The 19,412-nt window shown below is 45.1% G+C and overlaps 1 protein-coding gene across 1 annotated transcript in view; it reads left to right on the top strand.

Moving 5' to 3' along the window:
• Positions 1–19,412, top strand: part of mctp2a (multiple C2 domains, transmembrane 2a) — a 41,237-nt gene that overhangs the window by 5,068 nt on the left and 16,757 nt on the right. Inside the window, exons 5-17 of the mRNA XM_080762311.1 lie at positions 2,762–2,904; positions 3,321–3,397; positions 3,495–3,609; positions 3,729–3,752; positions 6,688–6,888; positions 7,797–7,924; positions 8,404–8,590; positions 9,178–9,271; positions 9,600–9,702; positions 9,807–9,909; positions 10,342–10,443; positions 10,556–10,630; positions 10,954–11,073. Of these exons, the coding sequence (XP_080618437.1) occupies positions 2,762–2,904; positions 3,321–3,397; positions 3,495–3,609; positions 3,729–3,752; positions 6,688–6,888; positions 7,797–7,924; positions 8,404–8,590; positions 9,178–9,271; positions 9,600–9,702; positions 9,807–9,909; positions 10,342–10,443; positions 10,556–10,630; positions 10,954–11,073 (1,472 nt within the window). The remainder of the gene's footprint in view (positions 1–2,761; positions 2,905–3,320; positions 3,398–3,494; positions 3,610–3,728; positions 3,753–6,687; positions 6,889–7,796; positions 7,925–8,403; positions 8,591–9,177; positions 9,272–9,599; positions 9,703–9,806; positions 9,910–10,341; positions 10,444–10,555; positions 10,631–10,953; positions 11,074–19,412) is intronic.

Below are 19,412 nucleotides of genomic sequence, written 5' to 3'. Positions count from 1 at the left end.
AATGTGCAATTTATGTGAAATCTTTCACACACTTATGGGAATGCCATATCATGTCATATTGTGACATGATAACCACTGTGGTTGCCGCAAAGGTCGCAGTTAACTATGGAATCATCACTATGACCTGGGCACCTGGGGGCTTGCCTAGGGTGACCAGGGGGCTGATGTCACGTGGTGACACGATGACCTGGGGGCTTGCCTGGGGTGAGAGACAGGGATTTAGGTGTCTCAAACAGAGTGACAGGGATTGCGGGTTAGGTGTCAAAAACGCATGATTCCATAGTTTGCATAGTTTCACTGCGACCTTCGGGCGCAATGAACAAGTTAACCACGTCAATAAAACGGCAAACTTTTTTATAATCATAAAATATCTTTAGGCTACTGTATATTTCATTTGGTATCTTTGAACACTTATTTGGCTTATGGGGAGTGAATGCAATATGAGATATAAAACCTCAAAATGAACTGTGCAAGATGGTGTGTGCAGGGGGCCACTGCCAAACCAGGTATTATTGCAATGTAAACAAACACAAGCCACCATAATTTCTTTCTTCATGGCCTCCTCACTTACAGTTTTAAACCCAATAGGTTGTAATTTGTGGTAATAGCGACCTCAAGTGACCATAAATGGTATTGCAGCATGATGGTATTTTAGCCTATTTCGTACTTGAAAATAAAACATTTCAATGTGTTGATAATTGTAGGTTAAAAACTAAATTAGTCTATAGTCTATTTTAATGAACCTAACTGAACTGAACCTAAGCTAGAAGGCAGTGTGTGACAGTGTGCTTTAATCTCTGTACTTTTATTTTAAAGCAATTTCTTTCTTTCTGTTGGCGACAGTAAATTCCTGTTGCTGGTTCAGCCTCTGCTCTGTGTCCTGCTCCCCACTAGTTGAGCCTCTGCTCTGTGTCCTGCTCCCCACTAGTTGAGCCTCTGCTCTGTGTCCTGCTCCCCACTAGTTGAGCCTCTGCTCTGTGTCCTGCTCCCCACTAGTTGAGCCTCTGCTCTGTGTCCTGCTCCCCACTAGTTGAGTCTCTGCTCTGTGTCCTGCTCCCCACTAGTTGAGCCTCTGCTCTGTTTCCTGCTCCCCACTAGTTGAGTCTCTGCTCTGTGTCCTGCTCCCCACTAGTTGAGTCTCTGCTCTGTGTCCTGCTCCCCACTAGTTGAGCCTCTGCTCTGTGTCCTGCTCCCCACTAGTTGAGTCTCTGCTCTGTGTCCTGCTCCCCACTAGTTGAGTCTCTGCTCTGTGTCCTGCTCCCCACTAGTTGAGTTTCTGCTCTGTGTCCTGCTCCCCACTAGTTGAGTCTCTGCTTTGTGTCCTGCTCCCCACTAGTTGAGTCTCTGCTCTGTGTCCTGCTCCCCACTAGTTGAGAGTCTCTGCTCTGTGTCCTGCTCCCCACTAGTTGAGTCTCTGCTCTGTGTCCTGCTCCCCACTAGTTGAATCTCTGCTCTGTGTCCTGCTCCCCACTAGTTGAGTCTCTGCTCTGTGTTCTGCTCCCCACTAGTTGAGTCTCTGCTCTGTGTCCTGCTCCCCACTAGTTGAGACCTTACTTTGACACGATGGCACTGTGATGATGCAATCCCCCACACGCCCCCTGTCTCTCCACTGTTTGCCCAACAATCAACACCGTGCCAAACACCCACCAATGCCCATACATTGTCATTACATATTCTGAAAGGACCCACGCCACCAGCCCCCCTATCTCGCTTTTTGTGTCCTCCCCCCCCCCCCCCCCCCCCCCCCATTAATTTCCATCGTCACCGTTCTCAGTCATGCCAGAGCTTTTCTCCTTGCTAGCTGCCACATTCTCCTCCTGTCAAGTTGCCTGGAGGTTTCCCTGTCACAGGCTGGCAGGGCGGAGCTGCTGTGGGTCCTGCCTGCCTTTGCGAGATGTTCATTTGGAGTGGGGAGCTGACAGCCCTGACAGCCCATCCCCACAGGGCCTTTGTCATGTGATTCAAGCCTCCCTGCAGGCTCTCTCAAGCACGCCTTTATTCCCCCATACAAATGAAGGCATGGGACTGGGCTTTCATTTTTTTTTGCCAATCTGCATGCCATGGCAGAGACAAAGACGTCCGTACCCCCACCCTGCTCGCAGACAGACTTTCTTAACAGGCTTGGGAGATTAACACTGGTTGCTTCTAGATTGGGGTTTCTGGTTGCCTCATGCTGGCGAATGTTTCTGCGCTTTCACAATTAAACAGCTACATCCCCTCCGTTTTTTTTGCCAATAGATGTGGGGTGCACCTCCTCCCCACATATTTCTGTCCCTCACACAGCAGCCCTTTGATTTAAACAGGTGTGTGTGTGTGTGCGTGTGTGTGTGTGTGTGTGTGTGTGTGACTGTGTGTGTGTGACTGTGTGTGTGTGTGTGTGTGTGTGTGTGTGTGTGTGTGTTCTATGGAATTATAGGAGATAAAAACATTAGTGCTAGAGTTTCCCTGTGCAAGTTTCTTACCCTGTGGATGGATGTTAATTTGACCTGAGATCAGATTAAAAAAATGTCTTCTACATCCTGACAGTTTTCTGAAAAAGCTTTTATGTCAGTCGTTCTTCGATTTTTCAAAAATAGCAGACCTACAAGCTCGTAGCTATGAGCTTGTAGATCTGCTATTTTTCAATAGCTAAAGCATAACATAATGCTAACCCAAAAGGGTTTCCTGCCCAAAATGGGTTAATGACTATTTGTGTCTCATTGTCTCTCTCTTCTCTCTCTCTCTCTCTCTCTCTCTCTCTCTCTCTCTCTTATCATCCCAGGGACCAGTGATCCTTATGTCAAATTCAAACTGGAAGGAAAGCAGTTCTACAAAAGCAAAGTTGTGTACAAAAACCTGCAACCAAAGTGGAACGAGTCCTTCTCTCACCCCCTACGCGACAGAGAGCATGTCGTGGAGGTCCGGGTAGGTAGTCCACTTGTTTTATATCAAATCAAATCTGATTTTTATATATATATATATATATATATATATATATATATATATAGCACATTTCACACAGCAAGTGCAACCCCAATGCGCGATGATCTACACAGCCTCGCTTGAATGGCAGTGCGAGCAGTGTTGTTCACTGAAAATATCCTTCCCAGTAAATGTAACTCTGATGGTGAACAAATGTTCACTATGAACCTGTAAGTGTCCATTTGGTTACATCTGTACACTATTTGGGTACAGTTACAAATGGATATGTTGTAGGAGGTATAGTCAAGTGGCCGCAGTGTCACTGCGCTATAAAATAAATAACAGCACGGGCACAGCATCATACAGCGTACTTCTCCGTTAAACTCCTCTCCATCAACCTTTTTTTTTCTTTGTCACAGGTATTCGACAAAAATCGCACCACTGATGAATTCATGGGCTCTGGCACTATTATCCTCAAGAGTCTTGAATTGTACAAGTGAGTTGTGCGTTGTACAGATTTGTGACATGTCATACACATTACATTGGGTATATCCATGAGTACTGTTGCTGATCACCGTGTCTCTGCTTTACAGAACCATACAGATGGAACTGCCTTTGACCGATCCTAAAAGTAAAGAGAACGACATGGGGATCATTGTTGTTGACGTCTGCATAATGTTCAGAGATGCCACCATAAAAAGAAGTCCGGTAAGAACCATATGTTTTACTGTTATCGCACACAGCAGCAGAGTATTACGTAGATTTTTACTTTATTTATTTTTTTACTTTTCTTTGTACTGATTTATTTTCTTCCGTTTGACTTACAGAGGTGGCCAGTAAGGAAGAACAAGGTACAGTGTGTTTTATTTTATTTTATTGTCATTACAGTATCTCCAACTAACCTTGGAAAATGTACTCATTACATTTGAAGTGGAACTAGGATGCCGGCATCTGACCACCAATGTCAGAACGTGCCATTATTCTCTGGGACACCCTTCCTGGTTTTAGGCACTAGGGGGCAGTAGATCACTGTACTATAGTGCAACAAAGAACGAGGTGTTTTGCTGGGGGCTTGGGCTTTTGTGTGTAACCTTGATTTCAATGCAATCTATTTCTTTTGTGGTTTCACAGAAACCCTTTTGTTGCAATGCATATTGCATTTTGTGCTATATCATTTACTGAACAAAAATGTGTAGGCACATTATTATATAGTGATCAAAGTTTGTCAAAATAATCATATTGACAAAATACATGAAGGAGGTGGGGGGGAAAAAAGAGAAGCCTTTACTATAACACCACAGTATTGGGTGTATTACGGAGGAAATAGAATTGTATTCAGTGTATTGTAGCTGTAATTATGTATGAGTAAAATGGAGGCTGTGTGTTACTGTTTGGGGACTCACACTGCAATCATTGTTGTATCCGTGGGTTTATGTTCACACCTATATCGTCGCTACATCTGCCACTGTGCAGTCTCTTGATGGACCGGTAGACAGTCTCAGTTTGATATTAGACGGAAGGAGGGGGGGGGGGGGGGGTGAAGCAATTTTCATACACGTCGTAGGTTATCCTCTACAGATGGCTAAAGGGACTCGGAGGGAGACAGAGGGAACGTGTGATGGGATGCCACACGTTTCCACGTTCCGCTGCCTAAATCACGGTCGCTAATTCAACAATGTAACAATGCTAACTTCGCCCCCCCCCCCCTCCGCGCCACAATTTTTATTGTATTTTATTTTTTTGTTCTTTTGATAAACATACAATTTCTTATTGCGTGTAACACCTATTCTGGAGGTGGTGAATACACACTTCTCACAACTCTTACTACCTCCTCCCCCTCTCCCCCACACACACACACACACCCTCTCCGAAATATAAATTTCTCTCCCTAAACGGTGAAATCCACAGCGTTAAAAGTATCCATTTGTAACTCTTGAGTAAACAAATGTGACCAAATGGAGTTAAATTAACAGTCAGGATTTGTGCTGTGTATACCGTACTATACCCCCACCACGATATTTAACGGAAAGTGGCTGAGTAAAAAAGAAAAAAGCTCTGCGGTGTGATAGTGTTTCACAACCAACCAGGAGGGGGGGCCATGTGGGAGGGTGGTGCTGTGTGTGTGTGTGTGTGTGTGGGGGGGGGGCTGTTTGAGGCACGTTGCCAGCGCAGGCTTGCCTAAGATCGGCAAGGCTTGATAATTCTCAGGCATAGCGGGCGATAACCCAGATGTTAGGATGTAATGTCCCAGCTGTGGACGGACGGAGCGGAGGCACCAGCCAAATGGACCTGGGGTCTGAGCTCATCCTCATGCTCGTCCCCATGCTGTCCCGCCATATGGAAGCAATCGCACAGCCCTTTTAGGACCAGGAATAGATTCTCTTTAGGGGCCACTTACAGTTAAGTGGAATTGTTTTATTGGCCGCTGAGATAGAAATGTGTCCAAGATAAACACTCGGGATGACTTGGCTGGGGCCTGTGTTATATCGCTCCTCCACTCCCTCTGTTCCTCCTTTTGAAAAAGGGTGGGGTGGGGGTGGGGGGGAGGGTGGGGGGATATTTATAGGGCTGTGCCTGTGGTATTCCATGTTAATTCAGGTCCCTGAGATGTGCTTTGATCCCCCTCGGATTGGGTGGCAGTCCGGGTTGCGACCCCGTGGCGAGAAGGAGGGGCCCTGGGGTGGCAGGGGAGTCGTACCAGGGCTGTTTGAAGCCATGCCGGCCGTTGGGGGGGGGGGGGGGGGGGGGGGAGCAACTGAAGGAACCCGGGCAATCAAAGAGGCTAGAGCAGATTACGGCCCTGCTCTTTAATTACAGTCAGCCCTACACAACCCCTCCGCTGTTTGTTTTTACAGCCCTGGCCTATCACCGCACGGCCTCGCGTTAACTCCGACACATGGAAACATATCAAGGCCGCCTCCCCCTCTGTGACACGCGGCAGGAGTGCTGGATTATTTGCAGGGCCCTGTCCTTGGTTCCAGACCGTTCTCACATGTGTGCAGAACATTGTTGTGTGCATGTGTGCAGAACATTGTTGTGTGCATGTGTGCAGAACATTGTTGTGTGCATGTGTGCATGTGTGCATGTGTGCATGTGTGCAGAACATTGTTGTGTGCATGTGTGCAGAACATTGTTAATTGTTGGATTCGCAGCTTCACTTTGTTTTTGTCTTTCTGTTGGATTGGAAGAATCCAACAACATAGAGGCTATATAATAAATATATACCGTGTATATGTGTGCATGTGTATGTATGTGTGTGTGTGTGTGTGTGTGTGTGTGTGTGTGTGTGTGTGTGTGTGTGTGTGTGTGTACAGTATATAGGCTATACGTGCATACATACACTACATATATACGTACATAATTTGCTGATGAGAGAGCTATGTGGTTTGCATCATTACTCACTGCAGCCTGCTGTCTTTCCTGCAGTATGCCAAGTGTCCTGCCTCCCCACCCTCTGTCTGGGAGGCTGTGATGAGTGGGACTGTCACAGCCAGGGACATCTGGCTGGTCCGTGACGTCCCTCTTTCCCACTCTCTCTCCAGGAGCCTCTCTATGGCGTGGCTGGCCTGTCAGTAGAGATGTGCTAATGTGCTCCAACTGAGATGGGCTTTATAGAGTTAGACCCCTTGTCCTACTTTCATGCACTCTGTGGATGTGATGAGGTGCCAGGCAGAGGCAGGAGCAGGTAAACAGAGTGGAGCTCGGATAGCTCCAACACACACGCACAAGCAAAGAAAAACACAAAAATACGATGTATTTTTTTTTCTTTCTCTTTTCTTTTGCAAGGCTCAGGGTGGCCAGCAGCAGCAGAACCAGGTCCAGATCCAGGGCCAACGTTCGGTCGATGTACCGAAGATTCAGTTGAAGAACCACGTGTGGACCAGAGTGTTCATCATCACCTTGGTGGAAGGACATGACATGCCACAGCATGGAGACGGCGATATCTTTGTCCGCTTCCGGTTGGGGGATCAAAAGTACAGGAGCAAGGTTTGGCCTGGATCTTTACCACACTACTCTCCTACAATGTTTCTCCTGCAACGCAAAGCCCCAGAGTAAAGCCCCATTATACTTTAGTTGCGTGACATTGGCGTGCGCCTGAGTATAAATCACCCTTTACATTTTACTGAGAGTGTAAAAGTGGAACCCATTTATGCGTCTGGGTGATTTTTCTGTGCACACCCCTCCCTTTTGTTTCCTCCTGCTCGCCTTTCTTTCTCATATATTCTCTGGAATTTCTCTTCGGTGCTCCCTCCCTCTCTGTTACTCTCTTCTCTCTCAGCAGGTGCCTGTCAGTGGCTCACCTCCACCTTGGCTCACTGGGCCATGGCAGAGGCAGCTCATTAGACTAGGCATGGCTGCCACTCGCTTCTCCCAGTGCTTCAGGTGCCGGGCTCCATTGCCTTCATTTGCATACCCAGCATGCCCTGCTCATCTACCTCTACTTGTTGTCCCCCCCCCCCCCGTCCCCCCCCAGATGATTCCACAGCGCACTTGTCTTGTGTTCTTGTGTCATTTCTTTGTAAACCTCGCTGCCTTCCTCTCTGCTTGTTTGTTTGTTGAACAAAGCTGATTCTAATTGGAAGCTGTCAGTGTTTACAATCCCAGTGTGGCTACAGAGGTGTACACATGCAGGCGCACGCAAGCACACACGCACTTACAAACGTATACGCACGAGAAGCCAACCTCTCCCTCTCCTCTCTCTCCTGCCTCATTCTGGTTGGACTGAATGAAGACTTAATCCACCTGTCATGTAGTTGCTGCTCAGCCCTGGCAATGCATTAAAGCTGACATCGCATTGACATACGGGTGTGTGGTTGTGGGTGGGCGAGTCTGTAAAAACATGTATCCATGTTGCTGTACAAGCTTCTAAATGAGTGCCTTTTTTCCACCCTTAGAACCTGTGCATCCAGGCCAACCCCCAGTGGAGAGAGCAGTTTGAGTTTCGTTATGAAGACAACCAGGAGCCACTGCAGCTGGAGGTGTTCTCTAAGAGAGGCAGGAAATGTGAAGAGTCATGGGGCATGTAAGTGTCTCTTTGGCTTGTCTCTTGAATGGAGAATTTAGAATTTTAGATTTCACAGTTTTTTCCAGATGATCCGCCCTGAATGTTAACTGTGCAGCGCCGCTAGGCCCAGCAGCATGTCTCAGTGCGACATGCAATCCAAGGAGAGTTGTTCTGGAGTCTATAGCCTACATAATTATTTTATACAGGTATATAGTTCCTATTTACTTCAATTAATCAAATATTGGAACATTATATCAAACACATCTCCATGAATTCAAGGCTTCATGGGGTTCATTTGGTTAATGACGACCCCTTTCACCATGGTGTACTGTTTTTCCCCCCCTACAATTTTTATTTATTTAAAAAAGAAAAATCACGTGTCACGGCGCATTGCAAGCTTGTACATCGGCAATTGTTGCTATTTGTCATACGATGAAGTACTGTACAGTGTATATATATATATAGGCCCGTGGTTAATTTGTTCCAATGCATGTCAGGTTTGAGAGTGACCTCTCCAGGCGGCCGCTCAACGAGAGGCAGCTCTTCACCCATGTGTTGGACCCAGGGAAGGGCCGGCTGCTGTTCCTGGTCACCCAGAGACCCTGCAGTGGAGTCTCCATCAATGACCTCCATGAAGCTCCTTTGGGACAAGCTGATGAGAAGGACAATATTTTGGACAAATATGTGAGTTTTTTTGTTTTGTTTTTCAGTGATCATCAATCTCATGATCAGCGAAAAACAATTTCATCCAAAGCCAAAGAATGAATGAATCCAGCCATGCTGGAGGGAATACATTTTTAAAGGGTTAGTTCAGATATTTGGATTTAAACTGATTGCCTGAGTCCCGTGGTGCGAGTTCTGGTATGTATGGTTTTGGTGAGTATTAAGTAGTTGCAGTCTTTTTGCGGGTCTGGGGGCCACTCATTAAAAATATACCAATCCACAAAACTAGCATGTATATTGTTGACCTATTTCTAGCAAGCATATAAAGCAACTTTTGTTGCTTTATGTCACATGGAACCATTTTTAGTGTCCAGTATCAGACTCAGACTTAATTAATACCTTTGCAACCACTATTCCTACAAAAATCTGAACTAACCCTTTAAGCTGATAGTTGATTTGATGACTAAATTATCTGAGTAATACTGCAGTCATGCAATTAGGGCACATGTTCCCATGGTGAAAAATAGAATAGATTTTTTAACGATTATTTACACACACAAAAAACCCGGTTTAGACCTATTTAAATGACACTGTATTTCTCCCAACAGAGCTGGAGGAACTCGCACCAAGTTGTGGCGGAGGTTGGCTTCCTTCAAGTCAAGGTCATAAGGGCCACAGATCTCACCGGAGTCGACCTCAATGGTAATGAAGTACTCTGTGTAACATTATACTAGGGATGTACCAATCACGTATTTTTTGCTCCCGATCCGATTCCGGTCATGTGTTGTTTAATATCTGCTGATACCGATTTTTCCCGATCCGATATTTATATTTTTAATAGAACACTTATGCCATAACACAACAGTATAGTATCCAAAATCACATATCTAATATCATGATATGGATATAATATTGATACTAGGAATGTCCCGATCACGTTTTTTGCTCCCGATTCGATTCCGATCATAATGTGACGGCACTCTACATAACGGCTGTGACCATACATTTAATATTAATATTGTATTTCCAGGTAGAAGTGATCCCTTCTGTGTGGTTGAGCTCTGTAACAGCCGACTTCAGACGCAGACAATATATAAGACACTCAATCCGGAATGGAACAAAGCCTTTACATTGTGAGTAATAGAACTTTCAGTGACCATTTTGACAAATGTTTTTCGTTTTGGTTTTGATTCATAATTCATAATCTTATGCATTTACTGTACCTGTCCCATTGTAGCCCAATAAAGGACATCCACGATGTGGTGGAACTGCTTGTCTATGACGACAACACGGACAAACCCCCGAACCTTTTGGGGAAAGTGTCCATTCCATTACTCACCGTAAGTTAATTTGCAATCCTCCAATCAGCAAGATGGTGGTACTGTAGCATGGTTTACTTCAATGTTCAACTAGTTAAAATAGCTCACGCTGTGAGCTTTTAGATCACTACTTTGTTTTCTAATTTATGGAATTTAATAGATTATTTTATTTGTTCATGAAAGTGTTCTGACAAAAAAAAAACATTGAATTTTGTTTTTAATTCATGAAAATTGTTGCTTTTTCGGGGGATTTTTTTAAAATGTTTTATGAAATAAAAAGCAAAATGTAGGAAACTTAAAAAATAAAGGGACCCATAAAAATGTGTCCGTGACCCACAAATGAGTCCCGACCCAGTGTTTGGGAACCAGTGGTTTACTTGATAAAGGTCCAGTCAGCTCATTTAGTATAAACAACGGTCGTGTGGTGTTAATGGTGTTTAATTATGGCTAAAGGTTCAGAATGGACAGCCGATATGTCGTCAGTTGAAGAAAGACGGCTTGGTGAGGCCCACCAAAGGGACCATCACACTGGTGCTGGATGTTATCTATAACAAGGTAAGGATGAAACGGCACATTTTGGACGAACGTCAGTGATGCTTACAGAATAAATCAATGGAATTATTTGCCCTGCAGGCTATTCATTAGTGGTTTAATTTTTCTTTCCCAGGTCAGAGCAGGTGTCAAAAGTTTCCTGCCAAAGGAGGAAAAATACACAGAGGAAACTCCTAAATTTGCCAAAAAAGTGAGTAGTTTCATGTAAAATCATGTTGGAGTGAGTCATTCTTTGCCCAGTGCCTATACCCTATACAGTTCATAGAAAACAGAGAGGGGAAACAGAGTTACTGCATCCAGCTAATAAACCAACCACAACAAAGCCGCACATGCATGGTTGGACTTTTGATTGGTCATAGTCAAACTAATTAGTTTAATTGGCTCTAAACATCAATCCCCACAGTAGCAAATAAGGTCTTGTAAAGCTGAATCAACCTGATTGCAAAGTCATAAACATTAAGTCCAGTATCAAACGATTCTAACCAACGTTTTGTTCTGATTATGTCCCATTAGGTCCTTGCCCAGAATATATATCGGGTTCGCAAAATCACCACGGCACTGCTGTACACGTTACAGTACATTAAAAGCTGTTTTCAATGGGAGAGCACGCAACGGAGTCTAATAGCCTTTCTGGTAAGTCATTGCCTCACGTTAATGAACTCTCTTTAAGCCTTGGGGCAAGCAAGTTTTGTCCCATTTCACTGAAGCCTTGTTTTACCACTTTCGTTTGATGTGAATTAGATGCTGAATAGCATCTTTGGTTCAGGCGTTCTTCTCTCACTGATGCCAGTGTTTTGGGTCTGTTATGGAAAAACGATATTCCATATCAGGGTGAAGTATAAGAACAAAGTTTATTGTGAAGTCCAACAGTAGGAGAAGCAAACACTCTCTGTCCAGTAGCCCCAGAGGGTAAGAAAATCCCCCAATAGGGCAAAAGCACACCTTGATGAGACACTTCTTATACATGGGAAAGAGCCATTGAATGTTGATAACGTTGGTGTCTGGAGGAAACCACTTAAATCAATGCTATTGAACAGCTTTTATGTCTGTGTGTTGGTTAAAATAATATTGAACCAATGGACAGTATTAAAAAGTGCTATTGAACACCCCCCACCTATCGCAAGATGGTTCTCAGAAATGAACAGTTGTGTTCCTCTTGAGAAGATTTTTGAAGATTTGGCAACCTTATTTGAATTATATGGAAAATGTGTCCTTACCTGTATCAGAAATGTTACAGGTTAGTTATTTTCAGCTATTTCAGTCTGGATCTATTGCTTCCGGAAACAACATTTTCTGTATAGTAGATTTGTCTCTTCTTGTTTTGTTTTGTTTTTTGTTTATTAACCACTTTTTTAATTTCCTAAAAAATGAACATTTTGGAGTTATGTGATTACTAATAATTAATTAAAATAATTAATAATACTTAATAAATCAGGACATGACACATGCATTAACTGGCAATACCAATGTCGTCAAAATAGTCAAACAGACCGGTATACAGTATCGGTCTTGTCTGGCTTGGCACAAAACAATGACTACCTTCTGTGTCAACTCATCCTACTGTATTTGATAGATTTGCTTTATCCTTTAAATCTAACCCCCACTTGGCTCTCTGTGGGCTCTGATGACATTAGAGTGCATCTGAAGGGCTGGGACCAGGGCATTTGTACATCTGACTCCATAGCAAAGCCTTCTAACCCGGGGGATGGTGTAAGGAGGATCACGTTCTCCGCTTCCCTGGTCGGAGGAGTGACAGTTTGCCTCCGAGACTTGAACCTTGTTTAAATGTCTCTGTTTAGCTGTTTTTTAATGAGGGCATGTGATCTGAGGCCTTAAGCTTAAATAATCTTTATTTCACCCCGTGAATCCTCGCTCTCCCCCTCCTCAGAGGTGCATGTAATGTCATGATTAAGAGCCATGCACTCGCCATGAAAGCCCTGGCAGCGGCGTGTCAGGGTGAGGAAGCGGTCACAGACAGGGTGTGTGCGTGTGAAGAACTCTTCTTTCACCGCCTTTCTTCTCGTCTGCTCCGTGTCGGGGTGACATGCAATTCATACCTGGCTGTATTCTATAAGCCTTTCTCACTGATCCTGAGGTGCAAATCCCCTCAGGCGATGGGCCAGGTTCCATGTATCACAGCCTTTACAACAGCCCGGGCACACACACACACACACAGACAGGCAGGCAGGCTGGCAGACGGACATACAGACAGGAAGGTGGAGAACAATGCGTGTGATTGTATAAGCCAAGGGATAGCAAGAGTCGGAAGGAGCACTGCTATCTGGGGATAGAAAGTTTGAGCTGGGGAAGAGCAGGTATAGATGGCGGCGGTTTGGGGAGAGTGTGGAGGCAGATAGGGAGAGAGTCGCAGGCACACCGGACAGCAGGAGGACAGGCAGGCTGACAGGTGACAGGTCAGCGGGATTGGGCCATCTTCTTGGCCCCTGCCTATAATTAGATCCTCCACAGGCTATGGGCAACTGTGTGGTGGGCTCGTGGCACGCTCTAATCTTTCATTTCCAGTTCTGTTTAGGATTGTGGCGCACAAACACAGTTCTAAAAGAGAAGCACCGACCCCCTCGCGCATTTCTACATGATCAATTACTGGGTGTTGAGTCCATTTTCACAATCTAAGAGTTACATTGACGCTGAACTTTTCTCTGATGGGATTGTGCAAATGTTTGTCGGTTGTATGTCATTTTGCGGCCCCTTCTTTAGATGAGTGAACAGTAAAGTAACGCGCAGTAATGGTTGTCCGGATCACCCTCTCTGAGTGAGACTACATTTGTAAGACAGAGAGAAATGACACATCAGTATAGGATCGAATACAGCATGTACTGTAGGTGTCATAAAGTGATGACTAACGCAGCTGCTTTGTCACACCTCCATGAAAAGGATCTTTCCCCTGTTTTCGAGATGAGAAGGCAGCATACCAGTTGTTATTTTTAAACGGCAGACAGTAACGGAGGAGTTGAAGTTCCTGCTTTGTCTGAGACGAGGTTCGCTTCGGAACGGCACACAATGTCAAATGGTTGCATGGCAAGACGTTCCCGCAGAGAGAGCGACTCAGCCATTGTGTTTATTGCCCACTCGTTATCGGGGCCGTTTAGGGAGTCGAATGAAAGTGAAAAGTTCTCATTTCCGGCGATTTATGACATTGGCGGCGGCGGTGCGTGGAGAGAGACGCCACGAATCACAAGAATATGTCCTCTGATTGATAGTAAAAGTAGAGGTCCTGAACTGCGCTGGGAAGGAAGGAAAACAACAGCCACACAAGAAGAAAGGGCAGCCCGCAGGGCTTCCACTGTTCATTACATGCCTAGGGCCATGCCTACATAGACACACAGACAAACACACACACACACACACACACACACACTAGTGCCTCTGCCCACTCCGAGGGCAGCCATCCCCCCCCAACCCCCCTCCAAGTCATCATTTGCAATTAAGTTAGCGTTTGGAGCTGTCTGAAGCAGCATGGCATCATGTGCCTTAATGAAAGCGGCTCCCATTCCTATATTTATATCTTTAGGCAGTGGTAATAAGGTAACTGATTTAGACATTGACAGATGGCCTCTGCTTGCCTCTCCGATGTGCGTAATTATACTAGTAGTGTCTGCTCTTTTCTGCCGTGGCAGTCACGACGGTGCACAGCTTCTCGGGGTACTATGCCGGTAGGAACCTCTGCAGTGGTGGGTCTGGCTTCTTTAATATACATTACAATACATTATTTATCAAGCAGGCAGACTGGTCCGACCATTTTACACCATACACTACATCCTGTAATGCATTACCGCGTGCTGTGGTTTCTGCTGGGACCGCGGGACGCTACCATAGTGCTTTACCAGGAATACTCAGCCATTATATCACTCAGTCCCACAGGCCGGCGCGCTGACCTCCACACAGCATGCTGTCTACATCTCCTGGATGTTTATGTAGATTCATGCATACATTATGAAGTGCTTGTTGGTGTGTGGCATGGCGGCGTATTCATATTTTTTGTTGTGAGAGAGGAGGGATCGCTGCATGGCTCTGTTCTACGTTGGCGGGAGAGTAGAGAGCATTTGGAGTGCACTTGTTTCTCGGAGACTTCTCTGCAGTCTCCCAGGAAGATAACTTTCCCACCCCTCGTGAGTGGCAATCATAAAATGATGCGTCCAGGGACATTTAAATTGGGCAGTGGTTCCACAGTTTCAGACGGACGGCTCATTTGGCATTGTGCTGCCATTGCATATTACTGTGTGGTGTGTGTGTGTGTGTGTGTGTGTGTGTGTGTGTGTGTGTGTGTGTGTGTGTGTGTGTGTGTGTGTGTGTGTGTGTGAGTGAGTGTGAGGAAAACATCACTAGAGAGTGGGAAGTCCTGCAGTACTGTCATTTCCTTTGCAGGTGTTGGAGGTTACCTATTTTGATTGCGTAATCTCCCCCGCAAGCAGAGACCACGCCGTTTGAAGTAGCTTTTTTCCAGATTCGCCACCCCGTGGGTTGCTAGTTTTAAAATAGCACCTTTCTAATTAGGTAACGTTAAAAGAATCTCTCACACATTTAAGCAAACTTCTGGCAAAGCCTCATAAACATCTTCATCAGTGAACGGAAATACAAACAAGAAATTTTGACTTTTCTTTTCCCCTCCTCTACTTGTTTATGCTACCGTAATGAGCCTGGGATCTGTGCTTTTACAGAGTTTGACAACAGCGTGTTTCCTTTCTCTCTCAGAGAGAGAGGGAGGGAGAGAGAGAGAGAGATAGAGAGAGGGAGGGAGAGAGCGAGAGAGCGAGAGAGAGAGAATGTGACAGCTAAAATCTTCATAAAATAACGGCCTTTAGATGTGCTTTTCACTAAGACTGAGCTAGATGAATGTGCTATACATCAGCAGTGACTGTGGAGGGGTCACCCAGAGTTCTTTCCTGCAGAAGAGACCATAGCCTGTAGATGGAGCTAAAGCACTGCTGGAACCGTGTGAGAGTGAACAGTGTGAGTGTGTGTATTTGTGCTAGTGTGTGTGTGCGTGTGTGTTTGTGTGCGTGCGTGCGCGTGAGAGCTAAGGCGATCAGTTACTTTTCCCAACAGGAATCCTTCGTGGGAACAACTCAGAGTGAAATCCTCCATTCTGTGCATTGGACCGAGCGACACAAGTTTCTTCTTCTTCTTCTTCTAAAAAAAAAAAAGAATAAATAAAAGAGAGCACAGAGGAGAGAAAAAAGCATGTATTAGCCAGCCAAATTAATCGCTTTAGAAAGTTTAAAGTTGAGAACAATTTTGATTTGGATGAAATGGAATGAAAGTAAAAAAAAGAAAAAAAATGAAAGGGGATCATTTACACTTGAAAGCTGATTTTGAGCTTTGCTGTCATTAAGAGCACTTTAAGTATTTAAGTAGAATTAATATTTTAACACACGACGCACCTCATCTGTCAGGAGCTGGACTAGAAAGAATCCTGTATACCTAACAGTACGTGTGGGTATTTGAACCGCTTCCTTTTTGACACTGCCAGGTAGCGAGTGCTTTAGACATCATTTGACAGCCTGTGAAATGCTGATTGCCTCACATCACAGACTGTAAAAGATGGCATTTGATGAATGTTTGATGCGGCGCAGCTGTAAACACAGTTGGCAGCTGTGACGGCTGCTTTTTGGGGGGAGCTGATGGAATCATCGTCCCCCCAGATGAGAGCAGGACTGGAGGGTCACTTTGTGGCTCTCCCGGGGGTCTCAGGAGACCACCTGTGTGGAGTCACGGCAGCCAGGGCCATTAACCGGAATACCAGCACGGCCCCCATCACTAGCCATGATCAGAGTTGTCCTAATTGTTCTTGCTAACACTGTGTGTGTGTGTGTGTGTGTGTGTGTGTGTGTGTGTGTGTGTGTGTGTGTGTGTGTGTGTGTCGTCTTGTTTTTTTACTTTGCATCTGTTTTCTCTCTGTTTGAAGAAAAGTTGGAAGGCCTTGAAGGAGTGTGTTTCTGCAGTCTCACGGGGGTTAGACTCCTCGACTCCCTATAGCTGTGAGAGCTCTGTCTCCCAGAGAGTGTTGTGGGAATGTGTCCACTAGGAAATAGGGAGGAGGGGGGGGGGAGATAGATGGCCGCGATGGCGACATACAGTACTATGTGTGTGTCTATGGTTTTGAAAGTACCGTTTTTTATTTTTTTAGATCTATTAAATATTTAAGGATAACATTATCGGTACCTGCACACAACTCGGCAATTCCTTCAGATTTAACATGGAATTGTTGTTGTGTTGCCCTTGAATGCCTAAGTGTCACTTGAGGCTCTCCGTGCATGCAACCTTGAGGCATGATCTCTTATTAGCAGGATTAATAAGCTTTCCTCTGTTAATGTGTGTCTCATTAGGGCTGAGAAATCATACTCACTTTAAAATGTGTGTATGTGTTTTTGGACATGGATTGGGAGTTTTGAAAACACACTAGATTTAATTTAATCTAGCCTAATTAATTTAACTTAATTTCCCATTTATTTCTGTTCGGCATTATGAAGGAGCATGCAATATAAACCAACACGGGGGGCTACGGGTGAATAGAAGACCTGGCTGCGCTATACCAAATAACAGTTCGCACTTGAGCGCCGGTGGCTTTGTCTGAGCACTCCTCGACACTGTTTTCTATTGTACTTTTATTTCCAGCTCCATGTTTAACCCCATTGTGTGTGCCGTATCATAATGACTGCACTGTGTAACACACTCGCCACCGTCATCGTCATAGAGGACACCTCTCCCCAGGCAGCTGAGCCCATGCGACCTGTCCGCCCCCTGTGTGTGGCTGTTCCGGGGCCGGGCCTCGGCCCCGCCGCGACGCCGCGTTAACGTGCGTGTGAGCCGAGCTGACAGGGAAAGGGAGAGAGAGAGAGAGAGAGAGAGAGGAGAGTCCACCAGGCCACTCCCCTCCTCCCCGCACCTCCTCGGGGGAAAAGACTCGCATGGCAGATCTGTCACCCAGGAGGTCGCTCAGTGTTAACGCTCCCGACACGGATTAAACACTCGTGGCCAGTGCAGGAGCGCCAGGGTCAGAGTAGCCACCACTGACAGGCACCACGGGGCCCTCGCTGACCGCCCTGCTCCGGCCCCGCACTGGCGCAGCTCTGGCCCTGGCATGTGTCAGACAGGCGGGGAGACAACGGCCAGAGCAAAATGCTAATGCTCTGCCGCACACGGCTGCTCTTCTTCAGCGCTTTGATAAAGAGCTCGCTCTGTTGCACTGTGTACGCTTCCATAAACTACCGGACGGCACTAGTCAATGGATAACATATTTTTTGCTAATTATAACAGTTACAGCCAACTATATACTGTATATATACAGTACTATCTATATATATATGTGTGTGTGTGTGTGTGTGTGTGTGTGTGTGTGACACACACAAACACAGATTTATCTTTACATTTTTCATTAATTGTCTTTGGAAAAGACTATATATATATATATATACAGTTTACATTTTGTAACTGTTTGGTTAAAAATAAACTCACAAATAAGAATATAATTACACTTCCAGCCAACTAACTAATAATTAGCAAATATTAGGTTTGTAGTTTTTGTATACCCTCTTTGATTTTTAAAATAAGCCGTGTTTTGTGTACTCGACTGCTACATGCAGCGATACGGCCCTTCTCAAGAGAGAAATGAGGTCCCCGTTTATCAGTCTCGGCAGAATACTATACAGCCTCTCTCTCTCTCTCTATCTCTCCCTGCCTCTCCCTCTCTCGCGAGTGGTCTCTCCCTCTCCCTCTATTTCTCCCCAGTCGATAAGACTTGAGCTGAGCGTATGTGAAATATTTATTCAGTGTTAGCTGCGAGCGCCTGTGCCTGCCCACACACTCTACCTGCCCCGAAGAGAAATCTTATCTTGCGCTTCCTCTGCCTCCGACACCCCCTGAAAGCCTGTCCCCACACTGGCCCGACGCTCACCGCAAATTACATGTCTCATTGCTCTGCGTTTACAGCTACTTTAAAGCCTGCCGCTCGCGCCCCTAACATGAGCATCAGCCAGACTCCAGCCCGACTGGGGGGGAAACAGTGAGAATAAAATGGGCTTGTTTAAGCGGAGCCGCCACCAGGCCCCTTTGATTCATTATTAATCTCTTCCTTTTTTTTGGTATTTTAATTGAGGAGGTAATGCAGATTAATTTTACTGCCCTTGATTTCACCCAGAAAAACTCTATATTAGAGCGAAGATTATTCCTCTTTGCATCCCTTTAGAATTATTGTTGTTGTTGTACCTACATTAACAGATTGTATATGCAGTGTATACATACAGTATACACAGATTCACTGGCTCACACATTAATACTTGTATTACTATACTTGTGAGGACATCAACAATTATATTTTGAACCCAAACTCTATACTTTACCATAGTTTAGAACCCTTATTTCTCTTCTGAGGACCAGGAAAATTGTCCTGAGAATGTCTATTCCTCAAATTCTACTATATCCGTGGGGTCATTTGGCCTTCAGAAATGTAGTAATACAAGTACACACCCACCACATGCATGCATGCATGTGCATGCATGCACGCACGCACAAACACCCATGATGACCCGCACAAACCCTGAAGTCTGTTGTCTGAAGTCTTGCTAAACTCTTTCAGCGTACGTTCACTTCATATAAACTGGCATCCTTCCACCACCCCCATGACTGACCCTCATAATACTAGCCGCTACTTTCTTCACTTTGTTTAGTTTGTCCAAGTGCAGCCGAAGAGAAGCAGGGTATCCAGCCAAGAGTACATTCTCCTTGTGTATAAACCGTGTGTAGCTTTACAGTAAAAATATATATATTTAGTTTTTAATTGGCAGATAATAAATGATAGGAGAAAGAGTGTTATCACTTTGAACTTCATTGTCATTTTACAGCACCGGTAATGTAATTGTATTGCCCCCAGATGCTGTAACGTCATGCTAATTTGGCTCATCCAATGTATTATATCTGCTATGTCATTGTGATGCCTCTTGTGTGTGTGTGTG

The sequence above is a fragment of the Protomyctophum bolini genome, assembly GCF_963924005.1.
Source record: "Protomyctophum bolini genome assembly, chromosome: 4".
NCBI lineage: Eukaryota > Metazoa > Chordata > Actinopteri > Myctophiformes > Myctophidae > Protomyctophum > Protomyctophum bolini.
This window is presented reverse-complemented; position numbering and strand designations above follow the sequence as displayed.